Source organism: Scomber scombrus, chromosome 24, assembly GCF_963691925.1.
Source record: "Scomber scombrus chromosome 24, fScoSco1.1, whole genome shotgun sequence".
NCBI classification, from domain to species: Eukaryota; Metazoa; Chordata; class Actinopteri; order Scombriformes; family Scombridae; genus Scomber; species Scomber scombrus.
Genome location: NC_084993.1, coordinates 16,512,281 through 16,533,152, shown reverse-complemented (window position 1 = coordinate 16,533,152; position 20,872 = coordinate 16,512,281). Strand labels below are relative to the sequence as shown.

The 20,872-nt window shown below is 41.3% G+C and overlaps 2 protein-coding genes across 4 annotated transcripts in view; one reads left to right on the top strand and one right to left on the bottom strand.

Moving 5' to 3' along the window:
• Window positions 1-4,197: 4,197 nt before the first annotated feature.
• On the top strand, window positions 4,198-8,490 carry arl6ip6 (ADP-ribosylation factor-like 6 interacting protein 6). 3 transcript variants are annotated; one of them, XM_062414604.1, is made up of 5 exons: window positions 4,198-4,285; window positions 4,369-4,561; window positions 5,606-5,659; window positions 6,917-7,049; window positions 7,132-8,490. In XM_062414604.1, exons 2-5 carry the CDS (start codon window positions 4,405-4,407, stop codon window positions 7,223-7,225), a joined length of 438 nt encoding a protein of 145 aa, XP_062270588.1. In that variant the 5' UTR covers window positions 4,198-4,285; window positions 4,369-4,404; the 3' UTR covers window positions 7,226-8,490. The 3 variants fall into 3 exon arrangements, with proteins under 3 accessions (XP_062270588.1, XP_062270587.1, XP_062270589.1); XM_062414603.1 differs by having other exon boundaries at window positions 4,212-4,561; XM_062414605.1 differs by lacking the exon at window positions 5,606-5,659 and having other exon boundaries at window positions 4,212-4,561.
• A 2,094-nt stretch (window positions 8,491-10,584) lies between these two features.
• The window catches only part of LOC133976398 (thiamine transporter 1-like), a 30,841-nt gene continuing 20,553 nt past the window's right edge, over window positions 10,585-20,872 (bottom strand). The window contains 5 exon segments of the mRNA XM_062414600.1: window positions 10,585-10,991; window positions 11,101-11,242; window positions 18,484-18,676; window positions 18,961-19,207; window positions 19,305-19,868. Coding sequence (XP_062270584.1) covers window positions 10,821-10,991; window positions 11,101-11,242; window positions 18,484-18,676; window positions 18,961-19,207; window positions 19,305-19,868 — 1,317 coding nt within the window. The 3' untranslated portion in view covers window positions 10,585-10,820.

Sequence of the window (20,872 nt, the reverse complement as noted above, 5' to 3'; positions counted from 1 at the left end):
CCTGATGCGCACCATTCAGTAGTATCTGCGAGCCAAATCGCTCATTTTTTTCCTAGGATGGTGAAGCCATGACCCATGCTACTCTGCCTCTAATTGGCTAGTACTCGCTGTCAATCTAATCAGTAAACTGATGAGCTAATCGGAGGCAAGGAAGGGCGGGCCATGCCGAGGTAAATATTGCTAACCGACAAATGTACTTTTACAAGTTTACTTTAAATGATTTGTCTTTAGGATATGCAATGAACCGGTAAGTTTATGGCGATTGCTAGTTTGGGTAACTTATGAAACATTGGACACAGAGAACAGTGCAACACAAATAATACAACATGTTGCCAGTGAGATGCAGAGCAAAATCGTCAGTAGCATTGTAGCATCATCCTTAAATTAGCTGTCCTAATTGAAGAGGCATCTTCTTTAAGTCACAAAGCTGTCATGACAGTTTCTATTAAAGCATCAATTCAAGAATAAAGCACTTTTGAGTTTATCTGATTGATTTTGATGTGTGGAAGAGAATGATATGTGTTGTGTTTTAAAGTGTTTTATTTAAATAAATGTTCAAAAAATAACTGAAACACCATGTTTGCCTCATTTATATTTTACATTCATGCAGGCTGCCTGTGTGACCATTAATACCTACAAACTGCTCCGGATCAAGTCATGTTAATTTTATAATAGTGGCACACTCTGGCCCACAATATCTGTTGCAAATCAGCTGTTCAAAGAGACAGTTTACGAAAGAAACTACTGACTTGCCAAGTGAGAGAATAGGTGTCATTCCTTATTCCTTAGTCCATCCACAGTGTAGATGGACTAATAGTTCACTCAAAATGCATAGTTGTCTCTCACTAGTCTGTGGGCCAGTATTGGTTCAGTAATTTCATAATCCTTCCTCCCTGAGATCAAGCAGCAGAAATTATGTAACAATGAGCGAATACTACTGACAGATTTTTGGGTAAACTAAATAGAGTAGTCTTACATGTCACTGTTTCTAAAACAGGCGATTTCTGGGCTGCGTTAAAAAAGGGCAAACATTAGCTGTGTCCAGTGGCGGATTTAGCAATTTGGGGGCCCAAGGCGAATTTAGCTAGGGGGAGCCTTCACAACGGATTCACAACAATACTTATCACCCTGTGTTTGTGTAAGTGACAGGGCAGCTACCACTGAGAGCACTGGGGTAAGGTCCTCTGTAATTTGTGACTCAGCAATCCCAGAGTTTTCCCCCCAGTTTTTAATATTTAAGGGGGTATGTCCTAGATATTTAATACTACTCAGCCTGTGTACACAGTATAATGGCTTGTGCCTGTGGAGTGAGCTTTTAAAAGTTGGAAAAAATGACCCAAATGATGTCAATTTTAAAAGAGGTGTGCATTTATAAGGTCTAATGAGAGATGCTGTGGAGATACCTTATGGAAAATGTAGGTTTCTACTGATTTCAGAGTTTTATGCATACTAGGGATTAAAAGTCAGGATAAATCAGCAATATTAAATCCCTTAAAATGTGACAACATTTAGACCAACAAAGGACAAATGAGCAAAGAAGTAGTTTCCCACCAGATTCTGGCGAGAAGGCTTTGAAACTGTGTTTAGACAACTAATTCCACATTTGAAGTATTTTAAAGTATGTTATGGGGACTTGATTTCAGTATTTCAATAACACTAGCTATGGCCCTGGTAAGTAGATTAGTGGCACCAGTGAACCGATCATATGACAAGTACGTGATCATCTCAGCCTTAATTTATGTGTAACAGTTGCACGTACTTGGGTCTGTAAAAGCACAAAGAAATACCTTGCATCCACTTTCTGTCCCTCAAAGCTTATGTCAGAAACAGCCAGCCTGTGAAACAGCTGTTCTCAGTTTGCCATCAGATCTCCTGGTCTTTGGTCTTAAAACATGTCCATTTTGCATACTTAAAGAGATGCACACCCAAGAATAAAAGCCAAAGTAATTAAGTAAAGCAAACATGGACATGTGTTTAGGTGGATGAGGGGGGATATAAATTCTAATCTGTGTAATGGCATATAATTATTGTTTGTACGGGTCCTCTCTTCACTAAGTCACAACGTTGACAGTCACTGAAAACGTTGGGCCACAACGCCGGATCATCTCCGATGATGACAACACTTTCGTGGTGGTCAACAGAATCAGGACTGCTACTCACCACTTCCTCATTGTTGACATCTCTTCTGTCAGAGCTCGAGCATGACGCGGTTACTATGGTTACCTCCTCCCCTTCTGAATTAGCCGGCGCCTCCTGCTGCTCCTCGACAACCGGCGGTGTTGTCGAAACATTAAAAAATGTTGTCAACTTCGGGAGTGCGTCATTTTTTTATTTCGCCTCCTCCCGCTTCCTTCTTTTGGTGGCATCACTTGGGTAGTTTCGCTTCATTTTCCAACTGTTGATATCAATTTCACCGCTCACGTAACGTCTTCCAAACTTCCCTCCACTTCCGTCACATAAGTTTGGAACTCTCGCGATCATGGCCTGGATGGAATAGTCCATTATAACACGAAATGGGAGGGGGTGTAGACGGATACTTTATATCTTTGTATTTTAGTTTGTTGTCTTTGTTTCCGATTTAAACATACACATTTACATTTACATTTAAAAACGCAATGGCTGGGGATCACTGAGGGCCCCGATTCCGAGCTGAATGGAGAGTGGGCAGCTGGTCTGGGGGCCCCTGCAGTTCGGGGAAGTTGGTGGGGCCCCAGGCAGTTGCCTACCTTGCCTCTATTGTAAAACCGCGTCTGGCTGTGTCTCAATTCTGGGGCTGCATCCTTGTAAGGACGCATTTTAAGGCCGATTACGTCACAACACCGCGTGAAGGCCTGTCCCAATTCGAAGACTCCTCAAACGCATGCTCAAACGCAGCCTCAAAATGCGTCCTTGTTTTCCCTGTTTTTGAGGATATATATATATATATATCTATCTATCCCAAGATCCTTTGCGTGCCGCTGTTCAGTCCCATAGATATATATAGAACATGTGTTCCATATATATCTATGTTCAGTCCCGCGAAAAGAACAATGGTTGTTATTGTTAATAAATGTTTGTTTTTATATGGTATTGTTATAAAATAAAAAATATTGTTAATTGTTACACGTTGTCTTTTCCATTTAGTATTTACAACTTAAGTACAATTTATAACAGGATTAGCAAACGGCATAAAGTGCTACTGTTCAGGAACAACAAGGGATTTAATACTTTCTCTAATATTTTCTTTTATTAGCAAAGGATGAAACTTAACTCTACAAGGGGGCAGTCTTAACATTTAACTATTTACAAAAAATACATAAATAACTGTATGAATGGTGTATGTAAGCATGTGTACATATGTATATTTTTGTGTGTGTGGGGTGTTTCTTTCCAAATATGTTTCTACAAATTATTATTGTGTTAAGTGTTATTGGAATCACGATCGTTCAAGAACAGAATGGTAAGTTTGTGTTATAATTAAAGTGTTATACTGTTTTAAATGCATGTATGTATGTTAATTGCAGCATCCAAAAAACACGCTAAGACAACTATGAACAATTGGTAAGAGAATTGAAACATTGTAAAAGGCCTTATGTTTGTGTATGTGAGTACTTAATCCAACAGTACAGGTTTGATGAACTACTTGTGGAAGAAAGGTTTTTTATTCCACATCAAAGTTAGGGGAAAATGCCTTATGTTTGTGTATGTGAGGAACTTTGTAATGAGATTACTCCAAAAATATGCAGTAAAAGTACATGATAGTACTTTAATGAATAGTAAGGGGGTACTTAGTCCAACAATACAAGTTTCATGAACTACTTTTGGAAGAACGTTTTTTATTCCACATCAAAGTCAGGGGAAAGGGCCTTGTGTGGAACTTTGTAATGAGATTACTCCAAAAGTATGCAGTAAAAGTATTTGATAATCCTTTAAATAATATTTCTGCAAGTAGTCTAAGAAGTATTAATCTGTGACATAAATGCGTGTGAAACTGTTTTCGGTAGTCACTTGCTGTAGCTCCCCACTGTGGTTTCATTATTACCATAAAGATTCGATGAATCGCGAATGACGGCTGGCTTGACCGCAGTCCAAGACCTGCGTAAAATAGGCTATTGTTTGGCCATTAAAATATGCACAGGCATAACGACAGAAAAAAAAAAAAAAAATACTACACCGCCGGAAAAGCCTGAGGCACGGTTGTGTGTGCGGAAGTGCGACTGGAAAAAGACGAATGGAGAAACACGCGATTCCACAGTTCTGATACAACTCTATACTGACCAGTTGGGACTAAACAGACTTGAACAGAGTAAGTGTGACTGCGGTACAGGCTGTAAATACACACGCTGTTGATTAGTGTGTAAACTTACCTGTCAGTACTTAAAAATGCAGAGGAGTGCTTCGTCTGTGAGATTTGGAGTGAGCTTCATGTCGGCAGAGGGTACCGCTGGGAATGGAGGACGGCCGTTTACATACCGGAACGGACCCGGACCCTGGCCCGGTGTTGCGCTGTCGGTCCTGGCGTCCTCTGCTGCTGTGGCCGCGGTCGGTGGTTTCTCTGCCCTCCTCTACCCAATCCTTACAGGTAGTAAGTTTCCTACGCATGGAATGCTGTTGAAACTGCTGTATTTTCTAAACCCATTTCTTATTGAAAGTTTTCTTAAACTTGGTTCAGTACATTCCAGATCGAAATATTGTCCTTTCTACTCCACGGTTATTGAAATGAATTTATTTCAATACATGTTTAAATGATCCACTAATTCACCAAAAATCTAAGATTACAGAAAAGGTTAATAAACAAACCAAGACAAAACAACAACAAAAAAGAAAACAAACAGATAACAACTTTGTTTCTTTCTTCTTTCCTCTCCCATTAATCATCTCACAACCCCTCAGAATTATCTGATGACCCTGGAGGGGCCTGACCCCTAGGTTGGGAACCACTTTAATATAGGTAGCTAACTGCTGTTAAAATGCGCGCCATCTCCAGGTTTCATGCATGGTCTAATGTGGTCTACATGTGGAAAACAAACAAACACTTAAATCTGCCTTCATTGCATTTTCACAAATAGAAAGCTTTGACAATTCTGAAACTGTGTTTTAAAGAGTCTGTGGCCTATCTGAGATAATCCAGTCCAGATTTGACCAGTCTAGGTAGGTGGTACTATACTTTTGGACAGAATATATCATTATGACCAACTTCATTATTTCCTGGATTTTGTATCACAATAGTCCCTAAATTGATGTATAAAATACAGGAAATGGGATTTAAATCGAAAACATATTTATTGCGGAGGACCCCCCAGACCCCTTGTTTTGTGTACTTTTACTGTAATACTTTAACTACATCAAGCTCATAATACTTATGTACTTTTACTGTAATACTGCATACTACATCGAGCTAATAATACTTACTTACTTTTACTCAAACTGAATTTTTCATGTAGGACTTTTACTTGTTATGGAGTATTTTTATTTTGCTGCATGAAGTAAAATAATCTGAATACTTTCTTCACTACTGGCTGTTACACACTGTACTGAAACCAAATTCCACCAGCTTAGCTGTGTGGTCTTTAAATGGAATTGAACTGTATTGAATAGTAATATTCATTGATAGTGATTGTTTCAGAGCTGCGGGCAGAGAGAGTGAGGGGAGAGGATGGCACTGATGAGAGGCTGTTGGGTTAGTATCATTATGTAATATGTTACTGTTTATCATCTTCAAGTTTTGACTTAATATTAACAATTATATGTACAGTATCACCCCCCATAGAAAGTAGGGCTGGGCAATATGGCTGAAAACTGTATCACAATAAGAGTGTTTCATATCAGTCGATTTTTTTTAAATGACCCATTTAAAATAAGGACATGGGGAAAAAATATTACATTTAAACACTTTTATTGTAACCTTCCTCTGATTTTAATCCTCTGTTATCAATCAAGGCAGACAGGGAAAATAAAAAGGCCAACACAACCATGAAAAGCACTCAAATAAATAAATGTACACATACTGTAAAAACTGGTACATTTACGTCTATTTTGGAGGGTCTCATGCTGGGAAAAACGCTTTTCTATTAAAGACTGGTTAATTTGAATGCATCAGTAGTTATTCATTTATAAACACTCCAAAACTCTCTATTTACTTTTATTAGAAACACAATTAAAACACACAGATTACACCTGAAACAGTGTGTCAAGTTAATGGTAAATAGTCCGGTAATGATTTAACTGAACTGGACCGGTATATTAACTCTGACCGGGTTCAGGTTAGGCTGAGTTTTAATTAAACCTTTTACACAGTTAATTTATTCAAAAACTCTTCATCAGAGCTGTCACTGTGTGTAAATAGACTATTGCACCCGAGTCACGCTTTTGCACATCGCGCTTCAACATCAGTTTGGTCTGTAAATACTGAAACATCACAGCAACTAGTGTCTGAAATACTTCTGATCAACACACAATCATTTTTCTGTACAACATACAGCATCAACGGGTGTATTTTAATTAGCTGCCGACACAGCTGGAGCCTGCTTGACAGCGCTCTTTATAAGACGTTATAGTTGATAAGTGTGGATGCTCAAATTGTTATCTTTATAGTTGCTAGGTTACCAGGGAGCGAGTGAGTTTGTTCATGCAACCAACCTTGCTTCACCTTTTTTTTCTCTTCGGTGGTTTCTTCCAATGAAGTGAAATTATTGAACTTTCTGCCGAACGTATGTTTTATTGATATTTATTACTAGTCTATCACAATATATATTGCTATCGTTTTGTCGCCCAGCCCTAATAGAAAGAACCTTGTTCTACTTTAGGGCTAGCTTGTGTGTCACTACACTTGACTTTGTTCCATAATTTAGTTGTATGACACAAATATTGAGTTTGACAATGCTAATGCCAGCTTTAATTATCAAAAAGCTTACAAACAAATAATGTGTGTGTGCAGGTTTCTGGAGCATCCTGGTGTTGTCAGTATTAGCAGGATGTATCTGCTGTATATTCTCATGGACTCTGACCTACCTTGACTCCTACCAGCCTGGCATGGGGTTGCCAACACTACTGACACTGTCCTACTTGAGGTAACACACTGCAATGTTGCAATTGTGTGATGACATAAGCATGATGACATAAATTGAACCCTCTTTGTGTGTTTTCCTCTAGAGATTTATCGGCCCATGGTTTCCACATGTGTTATGGTGTTGCTGTCCTCAATGGCATCATGGCCATGCTCACTGTCATCTGGAGCCTCACCTGACCCATCTCTCTCTCTCGCGCACACACACACGTTAACATTAAGTGTCTTAGCATGTTGTTGGACCACCATGTGCAACCAGAACAGTTTCATTGCACATTGGCATTGATTCTAAAGTCTTTGAACTCTACTGGAGGGATGAAAACCTTTCTTTCAAAAGATATTCCCTCATTTGGTGTTTTGATGATGGTGGTGGAGAGCGTTGTCTAATACATCGGTCCAAAATCTCCCATAGGTGTTCAACCGGATTGAGCTCTGGTGACTGTGAAGACCATAGCATATAGTTAGCATCATTTTCATACTCGTCAAACCATTCAGTGACCCCTCATGCTTTATGGATAGGGGCATCATCATCCTGGAAGAGACCAATCCAACTCCCATCAGGATAGGATAAATGTTTCATCATAGGATAGAGGTGATGAATCAGAACAACTTTATATTGATTTGCAGTGAACCATCCATGACAAGTGGACCCAAACCATGCCAGCAAAATGCCCCCTACAGCATAACAGAGCTACCAGATCCACTCATTGTAGGGATCAAGCATTCAGTCCTGTATGAATTTTTCCTTTAATTTGAAACAGTGTGGTGTAAAGTTTGGATGACAATTATTAATAATGAATAATGATGTTTGCTAATTGTGTATTTGATTGTTGTCTATTATTTGCTAAAGATAATCAAAACTGAGGGCATTATGTTAAAAGAAGAGATGTGATTCTGCACTTACTGAGTAATATATATATAAACTACAATGCATGTGATTAAATACCACACTTTTATTATTATTATTTTTAAAAAGAATGCAGTAAGAAAAAGGTAATTGAACAGTATTAAAATTGATATGGCCTGTAGTGAATATAGTTTAAAGTAACTGAGCAGCAGCTGAATGAGCTGTGGGAAATCCCCTGTAGAAAAAACTGAAGTCTGAGGGCAGCGTTTCAAAGCTGCTGATGTAGCAAAAATTCATGCCCATCAGGAAGTCCCGGCAAAACCGAAAATTGGACGGAGCAGCTGCCAAAAGTGAAGAAGTGGGCATCGTAGTGATCGGTGCCAAAATGTTGTTTTGAAAGAAAGATGATTGGTTGAAAGTGACTTAACTATGGGGGAGTTCACACTTTCCCACCTTGGTCAGCAAAATTAGAAGTATAAAAAGTAACTTTTAGCTGAGATTATTGTATCATTTCAGCATAGACGCTTTCTGTGTATGTTTTGGTTCCGGGGTCTGTTGCTGGCAATAAAACTCTTAACTGCACTCAGCTGGATGACTCCTGGTGATTTCTGATTGAAGTTTTTGAGACTCCAACATCTTTTGAACAATTAAGTATTAGAGATTAATTTGTTACAACAACATGTTTAATTTTCAAACATTCAGGTCACATGACAAACCATCTCAAAGTGAACATATCCCAGAGTGTGTCTGCTACACAAAATACACCCCTCAAAAAACAAAAGGTCAGTACTACACAGTTCCAAAAATGATTAATAATTCTACATGACAGGAATTTCATAAGAAAAAAAAAATACTCCTGTCAACAACTAACTGAATAGCAGAATAAACTATTAGTCATACAGCTGACCCTCAACACCGCTAAATGGGAAGGGTGAGTGCCAGGGGATCGCATCGGTGTTAGAGCAGCATGTTACTGTTGTAGCTGCCGGAGATGGAGCTAGTTTCAACTACTTTATATACAGTTAGCTAGTTTAGTCCAGTGGTTCCCAACCTAGGGGTTGGGCAACTCCAAAGGGTAACCAGATAAATCAGAGGGGTCATGAGATGATTAACAAAAGATGAAAGAAGAAAATAAAGTTCAGATACACAAATCTGTTCAGTTTTTGAATCTTTTCTCTAATCTTTGATTTTTGATAAAATATTCATCATCATCATTTTAACATTTATTGAAATAAATATGAGGCGTTAAAGGGAAAAATCACTATTTGGTGGAGCTGTTTCATCTTTAACAATGTTTTGTATTTTAAAAGCTTGTTGTCAAATTAATGTGGTGGAGTAGAAAGAACAATATTTGTCTCTAGAATGTGGGAGTGGAAGTATAAAATAGCATCAAATGGAAATACAAATAAAACAAATAAAATTGTACTTACGTATAGTACAATTGTAAAAAAAAAAAAAAAAAAATACAAGATAAGGGACATAATTAGGAACATGATCAGAATCCTTTGATGCTAGGACGCACTTCCAGGAAAACAGTAGCAGTATCAATGCTATAGAGTTGCCTAAGATTTTTAAGATTAATATTCTGTGTTATTTCTGAACTGATCTAAAAAATCTTTATAGTTAGCATGCATAAATTATCCATAAAAAAAAACACTTTGGAAATTGAGAAGTTACACCTGCATCAAAGCATGGACTCATGATGGATAACTCAATCCTGGACTAGATTAACACAGAGATTTCAAAGCATGTTGTGTACAGATACGGTAGTTGGCCCTTCTGGCCATTAGAAGGTAGCATTTGGTCATGTTCAACCTGCACATTCTGAGGAGTTCTAAAAAGTATCCCACTTTCAACATGATCATTATTGATGTTTTGAAGTAACTAATGTGATCATCATTTATGAAACAGTTTGCTTAATAGTGGTGTTGCTTAATGTACCTATTTGGAGTTACCGAGTGGATAAAAGCGTAAAATTTGACATGAAGTCCAACTCCTGAATGATTTTAGCCTAGGAGCCCAACTGATATCTTGAAAATCTCTGTGCAGAGCACAAAAATCAATATCCATGAAAAACTTATTCTTTTTTTGTCTTAAGAAGAACTCCGATGGTTATTTTAAAGCCACTGAATCAGCTTATTTTGATTTTAATTTGTGCTCAGGCCAGTATGTCTTCCAAATGATACGTGTAAAATAGAGGTCCAAGACCTCCTGGAAGTACCTGGAAGAACTTCAATAAGTCCTGCACAATACTGGTGGAGTTATAAAAAAGGACCAAAAAGTTGGTCAATTTCAAGAGATCTCTGTTTTCCTTTTTGTTTTTTGACTACTTGGTTCATAGCTTGATCATAATTTTTGCATTAGGCTGTAGGCTGTATCATCATATTAAATTCTATTTGTGTTTGACACTAGGCCAGAGTTAAAATGCATTGATTATTTAGTACAGGTTTTTTTGTAGGTCATATTTTCTTGATTAGTTTGTTCTATTATGCTTGCATGACTTCAGTTTGTGATGCTTGAACATGGAGTTGAACTCAACTCTATGTATCATTTGCCAGAAAGAAAATGCTGAACCCTTGAGATGGAAAATGAAGATTCTATGCATAGAGAAAAAGTTGTGACATATATGTTATAAGCCTTTGGCTATAAAGCCCCATTTATCAATCATTTTATTTAGACTGAAACAACACACTGTATTTATGTTATATTTATTTATGTGAAAGGGGTCGCTCCTACCTGTGAAGTGCTTTGCTAAGCAAAAGGCAAAGAAACAGTGAGAGACATACAGTCATTCTACAGACAGTAGTTTTTGCCTCTACCTTCTACTTTGACACAATGAAGAAACCCCATGGCCTACGAGATTACTGAACCTCGCCTTGTGGAGTCACTGTGCTCAATGAGCTTTACTGTGTGAGAAGCTAATAGCTATCATGATGTGCTATCTGCAAGAGCTTGTGTCACTGATCGCAGGAGAGTCGGCTCTTCTGGGCTGTTGGCCAGCACCCCCTGCTCAGAGTGCCTTCTGGAGGCCAATTTCCAAAGCCCAGAAATGAGGAACACCACGGAGATGACAGCAAAGTAGCAGCCATAGATGAGGAACTGAGGGACGAAAGAATAAAACAACAGCTCTCGGATCTACACTGCAAGAGGAGGTGCCTCCATGGATGCTATATGTATGCAACAATGACAGGATTGGACACTTTCTCACCTGAGTGAAGACATTGAGGCCAAGGCCAGCCGAGTCCACCACCACCACAGTGAGCAGAGTCTGCAGGAGCAGAGCCATGAAAGTGTTTACCCCAAACACCAAGGCATAGCGCTGCATGTTGAGATTGGTTGCGATCTGATATCTGATGGTCAGAGGGCAGAAATCATGATCAACATGAGGAAAGTTCATATCAGAAGTACTCATATAATGTATTGAGCCGCTTGACGACAGCGAGCGATTAAGTACTGTAAAAATATTGTAAAACTTACAGGTAAACTTGCAGGCATATTGGTTAAAAAAGCTGACAAACAAATCCACCGTCTCTCTCTTGTCTCCTTACTGTCTCAACTAAAGAATGAACACACCCTTGAGAACAAAGAAAGAAGCCCACAGAGGAATGAATGAATAATCCCCATTGATTTGAAGCCTTGGTATTTGTGTGAGCTCAGGTTTGCTTTTAAAACAATCAGTTTTCAGTACAAATTCAGATGAATGTGCTTCTTTCTGCGTTATTCTTGTTTATAACAGTTTAGTCTAAGTAATGACAGTGAGATCAGCCCCTAGGTGTTAAGACATTATAGTTACAAACTGTTGTTGCAATCTGGACAATAGTTACACAAGTTTCCCTTTTCTTTCTTCCCTTTTCTCTTTAAAACTCTTCAACAGCAACATTTAAACCAATGCTGAAAATACAAATATCAATGAACAAAAACCAGAAAAAAACCACACACACACACACTTCTGGAAGCTTCTCAACATCTCTTCTCTCTGGTCTGTATGTATGTAATATTATTATTCTGTATTTCTGTACTGTAATTCTACTTCTGCTACTTGTCTACTTGTTACACAACACACTGTTTCAGAGCATTCCGTAAGTGCCAACTGCTGGCCAATCAGCCATTTACGTCCTGCTGGTTACTTCATTATAATAATCTTGGATTCTAATAAAATTGTTTTGTTCAGCAAATTGTGATTTGCTGTGTGTACATTTATGACCAACAGACTATGCTTTAAAACAAAGCAAACATGATAACATGTTTGCTTTGTTTTGTGGGGGTGGGACTGTTTGTATCAGTCCCACCCCCACATGCACTATATGAAAAGTGTGTGCGTGCTCAGCTGTGTGGTTGTCACATTGCGCTTTGTTCAGCAGAATCATTTCTAAGACGCATTGCAAAAACACACTAAAACAGGCAATGTTGTCAAAATGTAGGCTATACCTTAGTCTCACACTCTGCTGAGAGTGAAGATGAAAAATGAAGATGACTAGAAGTTGAGTTGATACAGTAGATTCACATGATTTGAGTCAAGTGATTCATCTTTTGTTATTTTAGCATAGGTTTATTTTATAAATAATTTAATTTAAAACCAATGCATAGGCTAGATAAGATATGGGATGGAAACATGTTCCCTCCAAAATTACCTTGTTTATTTTCATTGAATTAGAGTGCATTTATGTTTCTAGTAAAACAATAGAGTAAACCATTGTTGTGGCATACCGTGATAAACCTTTATGTGAAGGTGGCAAATGAATAAATACAAATAATAAATAAGGTTTAATGATTCTTAATTCCCAAATTGTTTTCTCCAGTAATTCACTACATGTTTACAATCACCAAGGAAAACTCATTAAAATATGCTCATTATTAAGAGATGACATTAGAATGCCCCTCCCTGAGCTACTACCTTATCGTGGTGGAGGGGTTTGCGTGTCCCAATGACCCTAGGAGCTCAGTTGTCAGGGGCTTTATGCCCCTGGTAGGGTAACCCATGGCAAACAGGTCCTGGCCAGACAAAGCGTAGCTCAAAATAACCCTTATGATGGAAAACATGTATGGATCCACGTATCCCCTGCCCGGACGCGGGTCACCAGGGCCCCCCCCCCCTGGAGCCAGGCCTGGGGGTGGGGCTCGATGGAGAGCGCCTGGTGGCTGGGCCTGCACCCATGGGGCCCGGCTGGACAAGAGGGAAGCCTCCCTCCGCCTTCGGGTAGGGGGACGGATCCTAACTGTTGTGTGTGCCTATGGTCCAAACAGCAGCTCAGAGTATCCACCCTTTTTGGACTCCTTAGAGGGGGTGCTGGAGAGTGCTCCCTCTGGGGATTCCCTCGTTCTGCTGGGAGACTTCAACGCTCATGTTGGCAACAACAGTGTGACCTGGAGGGGTGTAATTGGGAGGAACGCCCCCCCCCCCCCCGATCTGAACCCGAGCGGTGTTCTGTTATTGGACTTCTGTGCTAGTCACAGATTGTCCATAACGAACACCATGTTCAAGCATAAGGGTGTCCATATGTGCACTTGGCACCAGGACACCCTAGGCCGCAGTTTGATGATTGACTTTGTAGTCGTGTCGTCGGACATGCAACCGCATGTCTTGGACACTCGGGCGAAGAGAGGGCGGAGCTGTCAACTGACCACCACGTGGTCAGTTGACACTGTCCCCCACTGGCTCCGATGGTGGGGGAGGTTGCCGGTCAGACCTGGCAGACCCAAACGCATTGTAATGGTCTGCTGTGAAAGTCTGGGAGAGCTTCAATTTCCAACTCCGGGAGAGCTTTGACCATGGAGGTGGAGGACATTGAGTTAGAGTGGGCCATGTTCTGTGCCTCTATTGTTAGGGCGGCCGACCGGTGCTGTGGCCGCAAGGTGGTCGGTGCCTGTCGTGGCGGCAATACCCGAACCCGCTGGTGGACACTGGCGGTGAGGGATGCCCTCAATCTGAAGAAGGAGTCCTATAGGGCCTTTTTGGCCTGTGGGACAAAAACCCGGACAGGGGAGGACTTTGGTGAGGCCATGGAGAACGACTTCCGGATGGCTTTGAAGAGGTTCTGGACAGCTTCGAAGAGGTTCTGGACCACCATCCGGCGTCTCAGGAGAGGGTGGAGTGCACTCTCCGGGTCGGGGATGAGATCCTGCCCCAAGTGGAGGAGTTCAAGTACCTCAGGGTCTTGTTCATGAGTGAGGGAAGGATGGAGCAGAAGATCGACAGGCGGATCGGTGTGGCGTCTGCAGTAATGCGGATTCTGCACAGATCTGTCGTGGTGAAGAGGAAGCTGAGCCGAAAGGCAAGGCTCTCGATTTACCAGTCGATCTTCGTTCCTACCCTCACCTATAGTCATGAGCTTTGGGTAGTGACTGAAAGAACAAGATCGCGGGTACAAGCGGCCAAAATGAGTTTCCTCCGTAAGGTGGCTGGGCTCTCCCTTAGAGATAGGGTGAGAAGCTCGGTCATCCGGGATGAGCTCGGAGTAGACCCGCTGCTCCTCCGCGTTGAGAGGAGCCAGATGAGGTGGCTCAGGTATCTAGTTAGGATGCCTACCGGACGCCTCCCTGGTGAGGTGTTCAGGGCACGTCACACCGGTAGGAGACCCCGGGGAAGACCCAGGACACGCTGGAGAGACTATGTCTCTCGGCTGGCCTGGGAACGCCTTGGGATCACCCGGGAAGAGCTGGACGAAGTGGCTGGGGAGAGGGAAGTCTGGGCTTCCCTGCTTAGGCTGCTGCCCCCGCAACCCGACCCCGAATAAGCAGAAGAAGACAGAACGGAATGGACATTAGAATGTACCCCTCAAATTTGGGCCTATGGCCTAAATCTTCCTCCAGGAGGGCATGCTGCTGGACCCCCCTAGATGGCTTTTTATTGGCTGTTTACTCCATATCTCTGTGAAAAGCCCTGCTGTTTATTACATGTCAGTGTTTGCTAGAAGATGGATTCCTCCTCTGTTGCTCAACCTGAGGTTCCTCCCTTTCTTCCAGAAAAAGTAGTTTTCTCCTTTTTGAGGGTTATGTTTTATACAGATTAAGTCTTTTGTAGCAATTTTGTAATTTATGATTGTGAGCTATACATATATACTTGACTTCTCTATACTAACTGTTCCACAAACATACCGATCAGTCCAGACAAATTCTGTGCTATTAACACAACAGTTTGGTGCTTCCCAATACAAAGATGAATAAAATCAAATTAAAACAATGATCAGTATTTTTACTAAAGTAAATTTATTATTTCTAAAGTAAATCTTAGTTTTAATTAGCAACCATGTTAATGTTTGTATTTGACAAAATAAATTGACTTACATTCCTTCAATGAATTTCATTTACAAGCCTATTTATTTCCCTCAAAATATAACCCATGTGACAGTTTCACGTGGCCACCACGTTTGTGGCGGCCACGTGAAACTGCGAAACTAAACTAGCCTTTAATATAAAATAATAATTAATTAAATAACAATAATAATAATAATGATAAAATAATTACCATAACATAGCAATATGTAAGTAATCATTTAATTTCAAGTAAACTAACCTTAAATTTTGTTTTATTTAGCAAAAACATAGCAAACACCAACTTAAATAAAACCAGGTTTATTTCTTTTAATGTTACACCCAATAGTAACTTCATTACCATGTACATCGTAATCAGCCCTCTGGTGAGTTACAGTTGCTCACCAGGATACAACTTAGCTTGTTATCAACAGAGATAAGGTACATGCTAGCAGCAATGAGACTGTACTCGTTCAGTCTAAACTGGTCTCATTCACCCACTCTGCCCCATGGTACACTGACAAACTCCACCATCTCAAATCTAAACGACACCAACTGGAACAGCTTGCCTTAAAAACGGGTCTCACTGTTCACCAGGAAATGTATAAACAACATCTACAGCTCTACAAAGACACCCTGAACTCTACCTGCTCCTCCTACTACTCCGGAATCATCCAGTCTGGCAGCAGCAATCCAAGGACCCTCTTCACCACCATTAACACACTCCTCAAGCCAATGGACACCATCTCACACTCCTTCTCAGTTGAAAAATGCAATAACTTCCTATCCTTCTTCAGTGACAAAATCAGCACAATCCACAGCCAGTTGACCACCTACCCCGCTCCATGTCCCGAACTTGGGCCCCCCCTAACCACCGGTCAATCCTTCTCCACCTTTGCTACCATCACCTCCTCTGACCTCTCCTCCACAGTCTCAACCATGAAATCATCAACCTGCAACCTGGACCCGCTTCCCACCACACTTCTAAAGGCCTGTCTCCCCGCTCTCACCACCGTCATCACAACCACTGTAAACTCCTCTCTTTCCTCTGGCCATGTCCCCTCCTCCCTAAAGCTTGCATCAGTCACCCCCGTACTAAAGAAACCCGGCCTGGATCCCGATTCCCCTAACAACTACCGCCCCATTTCCAATCTGCCTTTTCTATCTAAAATCCTTGAACGTGTTGTTGCCAAACAACTCATCACCTACCTAGGCTCCAACGACCTTTTCGAACTCTTCCAATCCGGTTTCCGCTCTAAACACAGTACAGAAACTGCCCTCCTCAAAGTGAGAAATGACCTTCTGCTATCCTCTGACACCGGCTCCCTCAATATCCTCATCCTCCTTGACCTCAGTGCTGCCTTTGAACGATCAACCACTCCATTCTCATCTCCCATCTTCAATCCACCCTCTGCATCACTGGCACCGCCCTCTCCTGGCTCAGATCCTATCTCTCCGACAGACACCAATTCATTGCCATCAACAACTGTCAATCAGCCACTGCTCCTCTCATCCACGGTGTCCCCCAGGGCTCTGTGCTTGGTCCACTCCTCTTCATTCTGTACATGCTTCCACTTGGTCAGATCCTCCGTCACCATGGTCTCCAGTTCCACTGCTACGCCGATGACACATAGCTTTACCTCCCCTCCAAAACCATCACTGCCTCCACCCTCTCAACCCTCTCCAACTGTTTGACTGCCATTAAGACCTGGATGCAAAATAACTTTCTCAAACTCAACTCCAACAAATCCGAAGTCCTCATCATTGGTCCTGACTCCCTCAGCCACTCCACTCAGAACTTCTCCCTCAACATTGACGGCTCCACCATCACCCCCTCCACCAAAATCTGTAACCTTGGAGTTATCCTGGACCCCACTCTCTCCTTCCTCCCCCATGTCAACCATATCACCAAAACCGCCTTTTTCCACCTCCGAAACATCGCCCGCCTCCGCCCCAACCTGTCAACTACCGCTGCTGAGACACTCATTCATGCTTTCATTACATCCAGGCTCGATTATTGCAACAGTCTTCTCTACGGCACCACCACCAAAGTCCTCAATAAACTCCAATACGTCCAGAACTCTGCTGCACGCCTCCTCACCGGTACCCGCTCCAGAGAACACATCACACCTGTCCTCCGTGAACTTCATTGGCTTCCAATTAAACACAGAATCAACTTTAAAATCCTCCTCACCACCTACAACGCCTTCAACAACTTAGCCCCCCCCTACCTTGCTGACCTCCTTCATCACTCCCGATCCCTCAGGTCCGTCTCTGCCAACTTGCTACAAGTCCCCCGGACTAAGCGCCGGACTTGGGGTGATCGGGCATTCTCAGTTGCTGCCCCCACCCTATGGAATTCACTCCCCCCTCACATAAAAATCTCCCCAACCCTCTCCTCTTTCAAATCTGCACTCAAAACACACCTTTTTACACTAGCCTTCAACTACTAGCTCCCACTGTACTCTTCATGTTTTAACCTGTTTTTTTTTTTTTTTTTAACCTTCTACAATTAATAAAGATTTGTTTACATAGTTTTAATAGGGAAATAGGGAAATTGTAAAGCGACTTTGAGTACCACATAAAGCGCTATATAAATGTGATTTATTATTATTATTATTTTCTGTGATCTGTTAAGATGTGGATTGTAACATCAGTGGGACATATTACATGTTGGATAACTTAGTAACTGCCAATGCTACAGTGGTCACCCTTATATGTTGCTAGTCATGTGGTCAGTCCAACACTAAATGTCAGCAACTATATTTTAGCACACAGTTGCTGCTCAGCAGCAGTTACATAGTCTTTCTTAAATCTACAAATAGTCTCTGGCGACTACTTGTTGGATTTTTCTGAAATTCTTCACCTCTGATGCAACATTTTAAAGATTGTGATACCTTTGAAAATCCTTACAAAAAACAGATCATAAGCACTTTCAGGACAACTTTGCTCTGAAATATATTTTGTGCAATTTTGTTACTAGATTCAGTCTTTTGGTTCAAATTCAAATTAACTTCCACAGAAATGTTTCAGATTATTCAGATCACTGAGATGAATGTTTTTCTCTTGGCGTGATGGCCAACACAATGGAAATAAGACCCAGGATGGTAAAAAACTAACTCTTTAAAGAATTTAAGGTTTTGGTGTTCAATTAAGCATGATACCAAGCTCAATAAATAAAACAATCAAACCTTCCAGCCATTGTACTGGGCCAACACTGCCAAAAGAATCAATATTTTGGACTGAGGAGTGCAAAAGGTCTGATATGAATCTAAATTAATTTGCATTGCCTGACTGATGAGCAAGAGAACAACACTTTACAGCTCCTTTTTGTACTTACGTGGCAACAGTGATTAGTAACATGTATGTGGCTCTGAAGAGGATATATGAGCTGTAACACAGCCAAATGTTCCTCAGTGTGTCCATGACAAATACACACACAGCCATCAGCAGGGAAAGGACACACAGAACCAGCTCCCCCCACAATGCCCAGCTCACTGGCAGGTAGCCCACCAGCAGAGCTGTCATAGCCCCTGCAAACCAACCAACACATGGCAGCGCTATTAGCTCACATCATATACATGTCTGTAAATACAGATGCAGTTGACAAAATAATGAATGAAGATGGAAATGTTGTTTACAGCTCTGGAGAAAAGTAGTAAATGGAGCTTGGGTTTAGATTGTTTTGTTAAACAACTACATCTAAGATTAAGAATTACATTTTCACAATCAATTTAATACAAAGCTATTTTTATACAAATGCCCACGATCATTTTTAAATCTGACCCAGTGGCAGTATGAGGAACAGATCTCTCACCCAGCAGAGTGGATAGCGTGTCTACATAGCCGTTGTAGATTTCATATTCCTGGGATGGACGAATGTTCTCCCAGAGTACTTGAGCGTAGTTGAGGACCTGGAAGTATCCACAGGTGGCCAGCGCCCACCACAGTGACCAGGCTAGCAGGGGGCGACATCTGTAGCACTGAAGGAAGTCTGTAAACAACATCTGTAGCCCTTCCACAAGACCACTGCTACCATTCCCTGCCGCAGAGGACCTGGATGCCTGCATGAATAATGACCAATGAATGAATATGAGACATTGTAACTGATGATATCTACCAATACCACCTTTTGCCTGAACAAAGCAGCAAGCAACTCACCTCACTTGAGACATCTTGGTTGTTTAGCGGCACTTTACTCTCTGAGTCCTCTCCCTTCTCCATCAATGATCTGCTTTCTCTCTGCTGCTTCTCCTCCACCGCTCCCAAACTCTTGTGGAAAAACAAGCTCCTCTTGGGCATGGGTAGAAACCAGGGAGCGACAAACGCCACAGAGGCTGATGCTAAAGTTATGATGACAAGGTGGAGCAACTGGACTTTGGCCACAGAGAGGAGGAGCTGACCAATCAGAGAGCCAGCAGCCGATCCAAACAGTGTGACACTACGGCAATAGCTTGTCACTTTTTGGTAGTGTGTCGGCTCCACTACACTGTAGATGTAGGAGTAGTAGGCCACCTCTGAGGCTGTGGCCAGCCCAAAGAAAAACTCCAGGAGTTGCATGGCCAGCAAGCCCTGGGCCTTCAGGAGCATCACATAGGTAAGCACTAAGCTAGTCGCCTGCAAGACCATGACAGGCTTATAACAGAGGTAGTCTGTGGCCAGGAAGATGGGGAACAGCAACACCAGGTAGGAATATGTCCATACTGGGTAGATTTCATTACCAACCTGCGGATAACAGATAGAGTATTTACACTAATAAGATAAGATAGGCTAAGACAATAGGAGACAATAGGAGATATAAAAAGTAGGGTTAGTTTAACAGAGGAACAATAAAAATAGGTATAGGAGGAATATTAGTATTGCACAATCAAAATGATAACATATTTGAATGAGATATTTACATTGCACAATTTAACTGAAAAATATACCCAAAATACTGATATTGCATAGTAGTGTAATTAATTGGTCAATTGTCAGTTAGGTCTTCTGGGAGCAGTGTTGATGGTACAGTCTGACAGCTGCAGTAAAGGAAGGACCTACGATATTGCTCTTTCATACATTTTGGTTGAAGCAGTCTGTGTAATGCTGTCAGAGTGTTTTGCATGGGTTGAGAGTCATTCTCCATCAGAGATGACAGCTATCACCACCTCCACCAAGGGCATCCCAGGACCGAGCTGGCCTTCTTGGTCTGTTTATCCAGTCTCTTACTGTCCACAGCCAATGGACAGTGGCAGCACAGCTCTTTTTACTCAGACCTAATAATCAACCCCAGACCTAAACTTGTTCTCAGCCTTTCTCGTCCAACACAACATCCAACTTTACAGCGAGTTTTATTCGTTATAGTGTACCGTCCTTCTGGCCCATATGCCGAATTTTTATCCGACTTCTCAGAGTTTGTATCAAATTTTGTCCTTAGTACTGATAAAGTAATAGTAGCGACTTCAATATTCATGTGAATGTTAATAATGACAGCCTTAACACTGCATTTATCTCATTATTAGACTCAATTGGATTCTCTCAAAATGTGAATGAGCCCACCCACTGTTATAACCACACCCTCCACCTTGTTTTGACATATGGTATTGAAATTGAACATTTAATAGTTTTCCCTCAAAATCCTTTTTTATCAGACCATTATTTAATAACTTTTGAATTTCTGTTACTGGACTATACACCATTAGACAGACATGTTCTTACTAGATGTCTGTCTGATAGTGCTGTCACTAAAT